At 40.9% G+C, this 14,904-nt stretch overlaps 2 protein-coding genes and 1 long non-coding RNA gene across 3 annotated transcripts in view; 2 read left to right on the forward strand and 1 right to left on the reverse strand.

Moving 5' to 3' along the window:
• Nucleotides 1-331: 331 nt before the first annotated feature.
• Nucleotides 332-5,005, forward strand: LOC106817795 (GRAM domain-containing protein 1B-like). Its single transcript, XM_014822491.1, has 8 exons — nucleotides 332-487; nucleotides 2,848-3,037; nucleotides 3,238-3,291; nucleotides 3,522-3,647; nucleotides 3,748-3,823; nucleotides 4,162-4,278; nucleotides 4,659-4,779; nucleotides 4,967-5,005. Exons 1-8 carry the CDS (start codon nucleotides 332-334, stop codon nucleotides 5,003-5,005), a joined length of 879 nt encoding a protein of 292 aa, XP_014677977.1.
• A 164-nt stretch (nucleotides 5,006-5,169) lies between these two features.
• Nucleotides 5,170-14,904, forward strand: part of LOC106817796 (GRAM domain-containing protein 1B-like) — a 19,101-nt gene continuing 9,366 nt past the window's right edge. Inside the window, exons 1-6 of the mRNA XM_014822492.1 lie at nucleotides 5,170-5,265; nucleotides 5,818-5,921; nucleotides 9,516-9,692; nucleotides 10,454-10,768; nucleotides 11,099-11,288; nucleotides 11,688-11,831. Coding sequence (XP_014677978.1) covers nucleotides 9,651-9,692; nucleotides 10,454-10,768; nucleotides 11,099-11,288; nucleotides 11,688-11,831 — 691 coding nt within the window. The 5' untranslated portion in view covers nucleotides 5,170-5,265; nucleotides 5,818-5,921; nucleotides 9,516-9,650. The remainder of the gene's footprint in view (nucleotides 5,266-5,817; nucleotides 5,922-9,515; nucleotides 9,693-10,453; nucleotides 10,769-11,098; nucleotides 11,289-11,687; nucleotides 11,832-14,904) is intronic.
• Nucleotides 14,127-14,688, reverse strand: LOC106817797. The gene is made up of 3 exons (XR_001395106.1): nucleotides 14,670-14,688; nucleotides 14,486-14,561; nucleotides 14,127-14,153 (listed from the first exon to the last, which is right to left on the reverse strand). It is a non-coding gene; the product is annotated as an uncharacterized LOC106817797 (long non-coding RNA).

Raw genomic sequence — 14,904 nt, forward strand, 5'->3', positions numbered from 1 at the left:
AGTCATCGCCAAAGGAACAAGAGCAGATGCTGTCAATGCCTGCATCAAGTCGTCGTACCTCTGGAGCGAGGTGAACCGCCACAGCCTGAAGACCAACATGAGGGTGCAGCTCAGCGGCGATGAAGAAGCTGGCCACTTCTCTTAGCAACTGCTGGAGGTCGGCAATAGCAGACTCACCACCACAGCTGATGGCCAAGTCAAGCCGCGATTCAGCAACGCAGCGGCGGACATCACCTAGCTGATGACCAAAGTCTTCCCAAACCGTCACCTCCGCTACCAAGAACAAGACTGGTTGAGCGAGCGAGCCATCCTTGCTCCCAAGAATTTGGACATGGATGACATCAACGCCAAGCTGCCTGAGCAACTGCCTGGCGACCCAACGAGCTACAAGTCGATGGACACAGTTCCTGATCCTCACCAGGTCATGCACTATCCGACCGAGTTTCTCAACAGCCTGGCACCTTCAGGTCTGCCACCACACAACTTGGTGCTCAAGGTCGGCGCGCCCATATTGCTAATGCGCAACCTGGATGCTCCAAAGCTCTGCAACGGCACAAGGCTCACAGTGAAGCAGCTTATGCCCAGAGTCATCGAAGCCAAAATCATGACAGGCAAGGGCAAGGGCGAAAATGTCTTCATCCCAAGGATCCCGCTCATCTCATCAGACCTGCCATTTCAGTTCAAGAGGCTGCAGTTTCCAGTCAAGCTAAGCTTTGCCATGTCCATCAACAAGGCCCAGGGTCAGTCCCTCAAGGTGGTTGGACTCAACCTCAGTGAGCCAGTGTTCTCCCATAGCCAGCTCTATGTGGGGTGCTCCAGGGTGGGTAACCCAGACAACCTCTACATCCTCTCTCAAGATGGCAAGACCAAGAATGTTGTGTACCAAGAAGCGCTGCAGAACTGAACAGAAGTGAAATTCTTGGCACAGATTTATAAAATCCGAATAAGATCAGTACAGCCGTCATAGCAGACTAAATTCTAGCTCTTTAATCCCGGGCATCGCCGGGTGTATATATGTGATGCTTAAACATTGCTTCATATAGGAGCACAACTAAATCTTTTGGTCCATCATTCAGCCTCAGTGCACACATCAGATAAGTTGTTGTAAGCTATATGTATAATAACTCACCCTTTATGTAATAGATATCAGCAATTACACAATATGCCTTAACCTCTCTGTACTGTAACCCAACCTATAATGTAATCTTAGTAAACCAATTTAGCAATCTAAAAATTCTTTGCTACCTTATGGATTACATAATAATAAAACAGTATTGGGACACCTACTTTTTTAGCGCATCTGACGTAGTCAGATGCAGCTTGTAGAATCGCATGATCGTCCGTCCGTCCGTCCGTAAGGTAGGTGATTGGAACTTTGAAAAAGTGGTGGAACCCTCACCCTCTATGGATTGGAAAAAGTCCTCGGATTTGGGGCACAATATTTTTCAGACCGACCGATGAAGAAGAAAAACTGAAGAAACAAAAAATTAAAATAAAAATAAAAATTTTCGGCGAGCACCCTAACCCTAACCCTAACCCTAACCCTAACCCTAACCCTAACCCTAACCCTAACCCTCGGGCATTGCCCGATTGCCCGAGGGGCCAGTCCGCCCCTGCGCACTAGTATACTATAGTGTACACAAACTCACAGAAAGATAAAAGTGCGTGCGGTGAAATGTAGCGGTATTACAGCAGCTGTTAATATTATTACTACCGTTTATAGTTTTTGTTCACGCGAGATGGCGCTGGTTGGCGGGTTGGGAAGCGGCCAAGCGGGAGCGAGAGAGGAGATCGTAGTTTGTAATCGACGTGTGTTTTGTGGAATAATAAGTTTTAACTGCATTTACTTAGAGTGTTGCGGTTACTTTGAAATTCTGCGTTAGCGTTCAAAGACTATCAAGACAGGGGTCTGAACCCCCGATGAACAGTGAATGTATAACAATGGCATTACATTTAATTTTTAATGATTTACCCGGGTATTCTAATTGGTAGGCCTAGGCCCTAAACCGACCAGGCTCTCCGACTAGTTACACGGCGGAGGAATTGTGAACAGCGAGATGGGAACTTGTGGCTAGCCTAGGCCCTAGTGTAGCCACAAGTTCCCATAGATCTCGCTTAACACTACGTGGCGAGAGTCCTCCGCCGTGTAACTAGTCGGAGAGCCTGGTCGGTTTAGGCCTAGTGGTGCCTGGTGGTGGCCACTAGACTAGGGTTCAAGGATAGAGAACATGGGTCCCAATAAAACCAATGTCATTTACATCAATATAAATATAATATTATATCAATATAATAGGTTAAGGTTAGGCACATTGGTTTTATTGGGACCCATGTTCTCTATCCTTGGGCCGTCACTAGTGCCCAGGGGCGCAGTTCACAAAACTCCGCTAAAGTTCTCCGCTAAGTTGTCCGTTCGCTGATTAACGAAGGCATAACGGAGAACTTAGCGAACGGACAACACCTGTTTCACGAACGCTCCGCTATGCCTCCGCTAAATAGCGGAGACTATATAATGAAATGACTTAATTCTAAAATTAGATCCGGTGTATCCGGCTGTATATTTATTTCTATTCGTTTCAATTGTAATAATAACTGTGAGCATTACCATTTCTTCCTGCACTTATTCCTTCTTTTTTCTATGAAAACTTCTGTGAGTACTTCTTCACACTACAGTCCTACATCAGTACCCCAAAGCCAGTAAACCAAGTAATTGCAGTGGTGTTGAGGCTTCGTTACCTCCTATTTATGCACCTGACTCTGGTTGTGAAATATCTGCTAGCAGGTTGAATTATAGTAGATTGAGAGTTTTTTTTAATGGGTCTATTCTTGTCATTTCTCCCTTCTATTCAGGTTGTTGTCAAGAAGGTGCCAAACAAGTTATATATGGTGTCTTCAGAAGTAACGAATGGGAACATACCATACGGCGACACCTTCTATATTTCTTCGCTTTTCTGCATTACTAGCATTTCTAACAAACGGAGCCATATCGTAGTCACGTGGAACGTAACCTACGTAAAGAGCACATTCGGGTTCATAAAATGCAAGTATACCTAGCAATCCGTGAGAATATTTAGGAAGGTTATTTCACATAGGAGTGGTTTATATATTTAATTATAAATTATAGATATTCATTGATTATGTTTTTTGGCACTTCAGCATATTATCAGATGAAAAGTGCAGGTAGTTATGTTATGTGATAATATGTATTATTAACATGTGATATTGTTTCTACTTTGTTAGCATTGATCGAAAAGAACACAGATGCTGGATTGGTAGATCATTACAAAAGTCTAGGTGCGCCTGTCATCAAATATTTATGAATTAAACAAATTTCAAAGTAGCATTTATAGCTGATGGTGTAGAATTAGTGCACACACTGATTATTTATTTGTATTGATTATCAAAAGAACTATATATACGTGCCTGTCACGTGCTGGATTTAGTAGTTTAATTTGTGTCAACTGATGTTTCAGTGTTCTTATAATATATGTATTTTGTCTAAATAACCGTGTTTTCGTTCCCAGCTGAGAAATTGAAAGAGCATGCAAACACACCCAAATCATCTGGAAAACTGCGCTCTGCAGAACCCAATGCCGAATTTAAGCCAAAAATTGCAGTGCAGAGGGCACCGCAAGGTGTACCAAAAAGTGGTAAGATTTTGTAGGCGCTGACTAATTTCTTGAATGAACATAAATGAAGCCTGCCATAAATATAATAGATTTATTATATATAATTCTATTTTCATTTCAGCTGGAGTGCCATACTATGCGTCTTCTTCCATATTTGGCATAGGTGCAAACACGGTCCTAATCATTATGATCATAGTGTAAGTACATTTGCTATATCGGTGTCACGTGCTTATGCCGTATGTGCTTTTACCTAGTTGATATTGTGTGCGGGCGTGCGTGCGTGTGTTTGTGTGCATTCGCATGTTGTTGTGTGTGGGGGGGCGCGTGTGCATGTGTGGATGTGTGCGTGTGCATGTGTGGCACTGTGTGTGTGTGCATGCGTGTGTGTGCGGTGCATGACCATACTTGACTGCATGTTGGTACTATAATAGTAGTAAATGCAGCTAGAATTTGATTGAATAATATTGTTTAAGAAATCTGCCACCTATAATGATACTCGATTTTTCCCTTATTTATAATGCTGTTTGTTTTTTAGGATGTTGTCAGTAGTAGTGGTGAATGTGATGCTGTATAGTCAGCTAAAGGCACTTGAGTACAAGAGCACACAACAAGATATTTATGGAGACTTGTTCGATTTCAACAAGATTGGGGGGTATGTGTGTAATTATATTTCTAATTTAAAGTTGATATATCTTATGCACGCATGTACGCACACACACGGTCATGCAAGCACGCACACTCACTCGTGCATAGCAAAGCTACGCGTAGAGAGTTGCATGAGAGATATTTTGAATTTTTATGCAATGGCAGATGCAATCATAATGATTATAGCTATTTCTTATTGTTTCCAAATGTATTCATAGGTGTGTCTGTATTATTGTTATTATCTTGAGCTGTGGATTGTATTAATTACCTAAATTGTGAGTTTAACTTATGTACTAATTTGCTTTCTTATCTTTAAAACCTATATTCTTTCAGTAATATATTTGCACTAACATGAAATATATGTCTTAAAACAATTACATCTTATAGAAGCTATCCCACATCGGATAACGACTGGCTGAAGCTGTTCTACCAACAAAAATACCTACACAATCAGGAGATGGAAAAGATGAGTGACGTTGTGACAGTGACAGCACAAATGGTTGAGCAGGTGAGCGAGCAGGTGCCAAGTTACTTCAGGTTATTAGTATCTACTAACTTGATCAATCAAATTTGAAAAAGTTATAGAAATAGTTCATTTAAATGCACTCCGGTCAAAGTGAAAATATGGCAAAAAATCCATATTTGGGGTGAACTATGCATAGAAGTATGAACCAGTTGATAATATTAATTTGTAGAAAATTGTAGATTACAAATTAATTGCTATTGCATGGTGATCTACACCAATGTTTATTTAACATTTTGAATTTCGAGGGGAAGTGGATTCTGTTATGTACAGACGGTTTGAGTTTTGCATACTGATAATTAAATTTTGTTCTGCTTATGTATGTATATATATATATATATATATGCATATTTTCTTAAATGTTAATTTTTTACACACAGGTCTTTAATAGCTCAAACTATAAAACCAAATGTGAAGACTTCAAGAAGCTATTCAAGGATCATGTGACTGAATCCGAACGTCTGCTTGCAGGTATTTTTACCGTGCAAACTGTGAATTTTGTCTTACAATGTAAAATATTTCATTCATTCATTCTATATCAGGAGTGAATTCTTTTTACTCACTCCTAATTCTATGCATGTTTCATGAAGTAGAGTGCACTATAACATGATGAATGCATAATTGAGACTGTTTCATATACTCAAGCTAACTTGCATATTTTTTCAGATATTATAAATGCTGATATTGGTATTTTTTATACCACAAGCATTTTTTATTAAAAATGTATATAGGTCTCATGACTAGCTAATCATTGAAACATTTGTAGCAAGGTTTTGACATGAAGTTACACAGTAATACATTGAGTTCATTGATTAAGCTAAAGATAAGATCACATGTATAAAGATTTGTCATGCATGCCTATCGATTCAATATTATTTGTTATTGTTGTTGTTGTTGTTGTTGTTATTACTTTCACCCCTCATAGTTTTCACTTATATTGAATCATTATAAAAGCCATCTAGACCTAGCTACAATATTCATTAGATGTCTTTAAAAGTTTACCCCATATTTCTCATTTTGCAGATTATTCATGTGGACTGCTGAAAGACATAATCATTCATGGGAGGTTATATATTTCACAAAATTGGGTGTGCTTCCGTGCAAACATTTTCAAGTGGGAAACTACTGTAAGTAAAGTATGACCGTTTCCATAACTTTTTAATTATTTCTTGTGGTTCATGCGTCAATGGTCGTTTAGGTTTATTATTACATTTATTTTTTATTTACGTCTAGAACCTAGGTTCTGGCTGCTCCTATTCCAACACAGGCTCTGACCCTGATATAATGTTACATAATGTATAAAGTGTAGCAATTTACTGGTACAGGTACTTACCGCGTACCCGTGAATACACAACGATATTTCCTGAAATTACAAAAATGTCAGAATTATAGTTATGACTATCATATGTCTTGTCAAGTTGTCATATATCGTCATGTTCTCATATCTTTTACACAACATTTCATTTGTATATGTATGCATTTGTTCGTGCAGGCGTGCGTGCGTGCGTGCATGCGTGCATGCGCTGTGCGTTTGTGTGGTGTGTGTGCGTGCGTGCGTGCGTGCGTGCCGTGCGTGCGTGCGTGCGTGCGTGCGTGCGGTGCGTGCGTGCGTGCGTTTTGTGCGTGCGTGTCGGCGTCTCTGGTGTGTGTGTGTGTGTGTGTGTGCGCATGTGAAGTTATACATTATGATTTCAGCGAACCCATGTCCAGTGCGTGCATTGGTGCATAATTAATTGGTAAACTATTAAGGTATGGTGGATATATTGAAAAATAGGTCCCATTGTCAGTATTTGTTAATCTCTTACATAAAGGGGCGAGTCTGTTTTTCGGTCTGTCTGTCTGTCTATCTTCTCCCCCTCGTAAGAGGTGACCCCCAACACCATATATATTCTGAATCAGCATGAGCGCGACGACCATTTTAGGCCAAAAAAATTTGACAAAAAATCTGACCCAAAAATTTGGCCAAAAAAATTGACAAAAAAAACGTAGCGGCCTCTTCTTCCTCCGACGCTCCTGCCGGAACAGGCAACACTTCGTTACCAACTTCTTCTGGCCAAGTCAGCCAGACGAGGAAGATTGCCCTGGCAGTTGCTTCAAGCGCATTGCTGCCACCCTGCTGGACGGAGAGCGCAATGCTCACTCGCCTTCAAGCTGCCATTCAACCTGGCCAAAGCGGGAAAATCCAACCGCCAACATTAGCCGTGGCTCCACAAAGGCCATGGCTGTTCCAAGAGTGCAAGCTCATCATCTGGGACGAAGCAACCAATGAGCCACAAAGGCGCCTTGAAGCACTCGACAACACCCTACAGGACCTTCGGCACAACACAAACGTCATGGAGTGTGCCCTCTCCTGCTCTCAGGCGACTTTCGGCCAAACCTTGCCAGTCATCGCCAAAGGAACAAGAGCAGATGCTGTCAATGCCTGCATCAAGTCGTCGTACCTCTGGAGCGAGGTGAACGCCACAGCCTGAAGACCAACATGAGGGTGCAGCCTCAGCGGCGATGAAGAAGCTGGCACTTCTCTTAGCAACTGCTGGAGGTCGGCAATAGCAGCATCACCACCACAGCTGATGGCCAAGTCAAGCCGCGATTCAGCAACGCAGGCGGACCATCACCTAGCTGATGACCAAAGTCTTCCCAAACCGTCACACTCCGCTACCAAGAACAAGACTGGTTGAAGCCAGCGAGCCATCCTTGCTCCCAAGAATTTGGACATGGATGACATCAACCGCCAAGCTGCCGAGCAACTGCCTGGCGACCCAACGAGCTACAAGTCGATGGACACAGTTCCTGATCCTCACCAGGTCATCACTATCCGACCGAGTTTCTCAACAGCCTGCACGCCTCAGGTCTGCCACACACAACTTGGTGCTCAAGTCGGGCGCCCATATTGCTAATGCGCAACCTGGATGCTCCAAAGCCTGCAACGGCACAAGGCTCACAGCTGAAGCAGCTTATGCAGAGTCATCGAAGCCAAAATCATGACAGGCAAGGGCAGCGGCGAAAATGTCTTCATCCAAGGATCCCGCTCATACTCATCAGACCTGCCATTTCATCTCAAGAGGCTGCAGTTTCAGTCAAGCTAAGCTTTGCCATGTCCATCAACAAGGCCCAGGGTCAGTCCCTCAGTGGTTGGACTCAACCTCAGTGAGCCAGTGTTCTCCATAGCCAGCTCTATGTGGGGGCTCCAGGGTGGTACCAAACAACCTCTAATCCTCTCTCAAGATGCAAGACCAGAATGTTGTGTACAAGAAGTGTAATCCGAAAACGAGTTGGGATGTCGAAGCTGGGGTCAAAGGTCAAAGGTCAAGAGTGTAAAAGAAGGGGGAACATTCCCTCTAACTTAAGGTATAGGGAGAAATGCAGAATTGCGGCACAAATCTAAACGGCTCGACCTAGGCTCGTGATAGTCGGTGTATAGCATCATGGTAGGAAAAGCCATCACTGTGCGAAATTGGCAGGTCACAGGTCAAAGGTCATAGGCACAGCAGCATTTTAGACATTTTCTGAGGACATGGTCAGACGGAACGATTGAAAAACTTTTTTGTTTCAGCAGTGACCTAGCATTTTTATGGCTTTATTGAGAAGGACCTTGAAATGTTACTTTCTGGCTGACATGCGAAGAGTAAGTGTCGGATACCTATTGACCCTCAAGAGGACGGTTAAACAGGATTTGTTTACTGTTAGAAAGAAATTTGACTGGCCGGTTTGCTAGTAGAATCTATACATGCCTGGATGTATGAGGTTACAATTCACAGTGAAATTTCAAAAGCTAAATTTGGTTGAAGAAGGTTTATGCTCCTTATGCTCCGTATAATTTCTATGGAATTCTTGTACTGTCAGTGTGTTACATGTAATGTATGCCACTGCCAGTGGCATGTGGTGGTGGTACTGTGTAGTTTTTGCCTGCTTAATTAGTTACAGGTGGCAGCTCTCTATTTGAGCCTGTAGGTTTGCGTAGGTAAATGGATGAGTGCTTACCTATTCTGTCTTGCAAATAGTTGTTGCTACTACGTACGATGGGAGCTTCCATCTTTATCCGAAGACACTTAAACGTCACGCGCCATCTCGTGCAACTTTTCATAACAGATCCCAACGAACATTCCTTGAGAAGGTTCCTGATACCATCCCTGTGCCTTCCACTGTTTCGGCGTGTATCGTGAACACATTTGCGGACTACAGGAGTTGACTAGAATCCCATCACTCCACCACAGAGTCACCGCAGTAGACGTTAGATGAGCGCTGTCGCTCCGCGGAACTTGTTTAGCAGCATATTTGCTTGTGCACTTAAGTAGTTGTTATTTCACTGGTTCTGGTTGCATATATTAGGAGTTAAATCAGGTTTTGTACTACTTTGAAGAATCACTAGGCCGTAGATATTTACCCTCAGGAGAATACTAGATCTGCAAAGTATGCATTATTATCTTTAGCTTTAAACTTCTGATTCTCTCATTTCGAAGATAGGAAGTCGATCACTTGTGCTCCATAATCATTGATCTGAAGTTCACTTCTAACTGTGACAGTGAACTTTATCTGCTTTATTAGGGTATTTGTGTTTACTAATAAATGTATTTTAACCATGCAGTTCAATAGTTCCACTCATATAATTTCCCTTTAGTTATACTACACGCAATTTTAGAAACAACATACAATAGGTTTCAATCTGTATTGTGGTTGCAACCAGGACAATATATAATAAACTCTATTTTTTCATATTAAAGGTTATTATCAACATCAAGTCCATCACGTCCATCACAAAGGAGAGAACAGCCCGTGTTGTGTCAAATGCTGTACAGATAACAACGTCAAGTGAACGTCACATCTTTCCATCAATAAACAACAGAGATAAGATTTACATGATGCTTTTCCGAATCTGGCAAAATTCCTTACTAGATCAGGTATGCTAAAAGTTATGCACGCATTACACGATGTTGTTTTATATTTTAAGAGAACATAAGAATTAAGGCTATAGTTAGGGGTGCTCATAGGGTCTATGTCCCCCAGGGTACTGCCGGAACGTACCCTGGGTACCCTGGGTAACTATTTGATATGGTTAGGGTTAGGGAGTAGGCGTAGGCGACTCCCTAGACTCGTTAGTGGCGTAGGCGAGGTACGGTCCGGCATATTAGATATTACCAGGGTACGTTCTGGTATACCGGACCGTACCCAGGGTACGTTCTGGCAGTACCCTGGGGGACATAGACCCTCTCAGCGTTAGTGGTGGGACCAGAGAGATGTACATTTGGTATTGCACTAAATATTATTGCTGAAATCATCTGCATAAAGACACATCACTATTTCTATCCTAATATCTGCATCTGTGTGCCCTAGATGTGTTGAAAGGCTATCATATGCGAGTCTTATTACTATAGCAACTAAATTAGGAAGTTATATCAATCCCTTTACTAGCAATGACGTGTACAATTTATCAGGTGCAGGATGTAGGCTGTAATCTATGGCACATATACAGATATATTAGTTGCAAATTAAGAGAGTTTAGAATTAACCAAGCAATTCTGTTTCTTCTCAAATAAGTCTATTTAGAGCAATTTACTTTTTAAACCTATAAATTTGCATTTTGGTAAAAACTAACCATTGTAAGAATAATGAATCCTAGAATATATAGGATATAAACGCATCTATCGGTCTTTACTTTCAGCCAATGTCACCACAAGATCTTTGGTATTGGATTCACAAGAACTATGGTGGTGACCTTGGATTGACAACTGAGGATGAGGATTATGTGGAGCCATCTAGCAACATTCCAGGAACTCAGTATTTAATCCATACGGATGACTATGACAGCAGCAGTTGTGACACCCATAGTATAAGTGATTCAGATACTCTGAAACATGCTAAAAAAAGGCAGAGAAGAAAGTCAGCAGCAGTCTATGCCCAGCATCTGAACGTCGATGAAGTGACGATTAAGAAGTCGTTCTCAGTCCCTGATATCGTAGTGAAAGTTGCCCTTGAAGTAAGACATAGAGCTCTATTAGACTAAACTTATTGCCGAGTTGTAGTAGTATTTTAGAGCAATTATCTTGGCATTTTGCATTCACTGGAAAACCGACATGTAAATCAATGCAGTTTTCTTACATAGTAATTATTGAATATAAGTTATTGTAGGTAGCAGCATCTCACATTCTTATTTTGCAGACTATGAAAACCAAATCCAGAATATAAATTTTTATTTTGCATCAGATTGTTATGGTCTTAAACTAACGAGCCTCGTTGCTGACAGTTGTCATGTACTTTATAAAATGACTCTTTATCATCATGTCATGTTGCTGTTTTTCATGAACAGACTAAGGGAACCGAAAAGAACAACAATACGAAATCACCAGCGAAAGGTGGCAAGACTAAGAGTAGTAAAAATGACACCAGCCAAAAGAACGAACCTGTGAAAGTGCAGAAGAATAGGACTCACTCAAATGACAGTACAGATAGCAGCTCTGAAGGGGAGGACAGTGGCGATGGGAGTGATGATGATGATGGTTAGCAAAGGTCTTATTAATGACAAGAGCGGGAGTGCATGTTACTGATCCTGATATTTAACTGTCAGAGCCTATATCAGTAGTTACATTGGTAGCATCAAAATTATCGAAAAATACATGTGGTACAAATGTGGCAATCAATATTTCATATTGGTTTCCATACATAATTTTTATCCTAGATTAATCATACATTATATTTTACCTACGTGCATACATCGTGCTAACACTAGCCGCTTGATCTTAATTTACCACCATGTATTATTTCATTTAAACTGTAGCTGCTTATGAATATAGCTTTGCAGACACTGATAGACATATTTTCTATTGTGTGTAAATATTCTAAAATTAATATAATAGTAGGTCATCATGTGGATCACTGTGATGTGTTTATTGTTGTAGGGCCAACATCATGCACATGTGATAATCACAATGGGTACAAGCCTATGGACATTGACCTTGATATATCTGCTAAGCAGGTGTACGAGAGCATATTCACAGATTCGCCGTGTATTCGGGACTTTCATGTCTCTAAGAAAATGTTTGGTATGTCAAGTTCTTATATTTACTTGTATAATCCATGCGGTTTCTTCAAATTTTTTCAGCACATGTTAATCATTTAGCAGAAAACCCTGTCACTACTCTTACTGTGATCATCCTTGCTCATGCTTCCTAATTACCTCCGCCAGGGGCTTGGCGGAGGTTATGTTTTCACCGGCGTGTGTTTGAGTGTTGGTTTGTGGGTTTGTGTGTTTGTGCATGGGTTGGTTTGTGTACAGCCTAACGCATGCACGCTCGTTCACCACACACCATGCCACAGAAACACACACGTACACGCATGCACGCTCGTTCACCACACACCCATGCACAGAAACCACACACGTACACGCACATGCACGCTCGTGTCACCACACACCCATGCCACAGAAACACACACGTACACGCATGCCGCTCGTTCACCACACACTCCATGCACAGAAACACACACGTACACGCATGCACCGCTCGTTCAGCCACACACCCATGCCACAGAAAACACACACGTACACGCATGCACGCTCGTTCACCACACACCCATGAACAGACGCACGCACAGAGACACGCACACGCGCGCACACATGCTCGCACGTACAGCACTAACAACATTAATGGCCAAAAGTCAAAATACAATTTACAGAGTGATTGGGCTAATATATTCAGTATTCCACACACAACAATAGCACCTTTCAAAATGACCAGATATTGGCAGATATTCCCAATAAGCATTTCATAATAATTTAACTAATAACGGCTATGTAAGCCATTTGAGACCACAACATGATGCCTGATGCACAAGTTTTCTCACCATTAAATAATACATTCATTATGATAATTACAACAGTAAATGACTGGAAGCATTCTATGTTAGCCAAGTTTATATCATTCGAAGGTTTAATCTTAAGTTAATTGTATAAAAATGCATTACCATGTACTCAGTATGCCCATGTACAAACAGAAGAACCAGGTTTGTGGGTTTGTAGACTTATTATTGAAGGTTACCTTCTTTAACTGTTTGGTGGTCGTTGGTCAAAACACTGTGATATGGTTATTGTATTGGTAGCAAGTGCATCCTTAAGATCGGTAATCGACTTCTGCATCTGTAAAATTTTAAAATGTAATAAAACATTAGCTACACACACGCCCGCACGAGCGTGCACACAAACACACATAAATTTCGCTCTCTCGCTCTCGCTCTCGCTCTCGCTCTCGCTCGTCTCTCTCTCTCTCTCTTCTCTCTCTCTCTCTCTCTCTCTCTCTCTCCTCTCTCTCTCTCTCTTCTCTCTCTCTCTCTCTCTCTCTCTCTCTCTCTCTCTCTCTCTCTCTCTCTCTCTCTCTCTCTTATATATATATATATATATATATATATATACATACATAAGCAGATACAAAATTTAATTATCAGTATGCCAAAACTCAAACCGTCTGTACATAACAGAATCCACTTCCCCTTCGAAATTCAAAAATGTTAAATAAACATTGGTGTAGATCACCATGCAATAGCAATTAATTGTTAATCTACAATTTTCTACAAATTAAATTATCAACTGGTTCATACTTCTATGCATAGTTCACCCCAAATATGGATTTTTTGCCAATATTTTCACTTTTGACGCGAGTGCATTTAATGAACTATTTCTATAACTTTTTCAATTTGATTGATCAAGTTAGTAGATACTAATAACTTGAAGTAACTTGGCACCTGCTCGCTCACCTGCTCAACCATTTGTGCTGTCACTGTCACAACGTCACTCATCTTTTCCATCTGCCTGCATTGTGTAGGTTATTTTTGTTGGTAAACAGCTTCAGCCAGTCGTTATCCGATGTGGGATAGCTTCTATAAGATGTAATTGTTTTAAGACATATATTTTCATGTTAGTGCAAATAATATTACTGAAAGAATATAGGTTTTAAAGATAAGAAAGCAAATTAGTACATAAGTCAAACTCACAATTTAGGTATTAAATACAATCCACAGCTAAGATAATAACAATAATACAGACACACTATGATACATTGGAAACAATAAGAAATAGCTATAATCATTATGATTGCATCTGCCATTGCCATAAAATTCAAAATATCTCTCATGCAACTCTTACGCGTAGCTTTGCTATGCACGAGTGAGTGTGCGTGCTTGCATGACCGTGTGTGTGCGTACATGCGTGCATAAGATATATCAACTTTAAATTAGAATATAATTACACACATACCCCCCAATCTTGTTGAAATCGAACAAGTCTCCATAAATATCTTGTTGTGTGCTCTTGTACTCAAGTGCCTTTAGCTGACTATACAGCATCAACATTCACCACTACTACTGACAACATCCTAAAAAACAAACAGCATTATAAATAAGGGAAAAATCGGAGTATCATTATAGGTGGCAGATTTCTTAAACAAATATTTTCAATCAAATTCTAGCTGCATTTACTACTATTATAGTACCACATGCAGTCAAGTATGGTCATGCACCGCACACACACGCATGCCACACACACAGTGCCACACATGTCACACACGCACATCCACACATGCACACGCGCCCCCCACACACAACATGCGAATGCACACAAACACACGCACGCACGCCGCACACAATATCAACTAGGTAAAGCACATACGGCATAAGCACGTGACACCGATATAGCAAATGTACTTACACTATGATCATAATGATTAGGACCGTGTTTGCACCTATGCCAAATATGGAAGAAGACGCATAGTATGGCACTCCAGCTGAAATGAAAATAGAATTATATATAATAAATTATATATAATAAATCTATTATATTTATGGCAGGCAATAGTTCATTCAAGAAATTAGTCAGCGCCACAAAATCTTACCACTTTTTGGTACACCTTGGCGGTGCCCTCTGCACTGCAATTTTTGGCTTAAATTCGGCATTGGGTTCTGCAGAGCGCAGTTTTCCAGATGATTTGGGTGTGTTTGCATGCTCTTTCAATTTTCTCAGCTGGGAATCGAAAACACGGTTATTTTAGACAAAAATACATATATTATAAGAACACTGAAACATCAGTTGACACAAATTAAACTACTAAATCCAGCACGTGACAGGCA

This window comes from Priapulus caudatus, unplaced genomic scaffold, assembly GCF_000485595.1.
Source record: "Priapulus caudatus unplaced genomic scaffold, Priapulus_caudatus-5.0.1 Scaffold1869, whole genome shotgun sequence".
Taxonomy (NCBI): Eukaryota; Metazoa; Priapulida; class Priapulimorpha; order Priapulimorphida; family Priapulidae; genus Priapulus; species Priapulus caudatus.

Excerpts from the sequence above, each read along its gene's own strand:
- LOC106817795 (XM_014822491.1), top strand. The coding sequence starts at position 332 with ATGGATGACATCAACGCCAAGCTGCCTGAGCAACTGCCTGGCGACCCA. Across the intron at positions 488-2,847 it reads GTCTGCCACCACACAACTTG|GTTGTTGTCAAGAAGGTGCC; the intron begins GTGCTCAAGGTC and ends CCTTCTATTCAG. Across the intron at positions 3,824-4,161 it reads CTAATCATTATGATCATAGT|GATGTTGTCAGTAGTAGTGG; the intron begins GTAAGTACATTT and ends TTTGTTTTTTAG.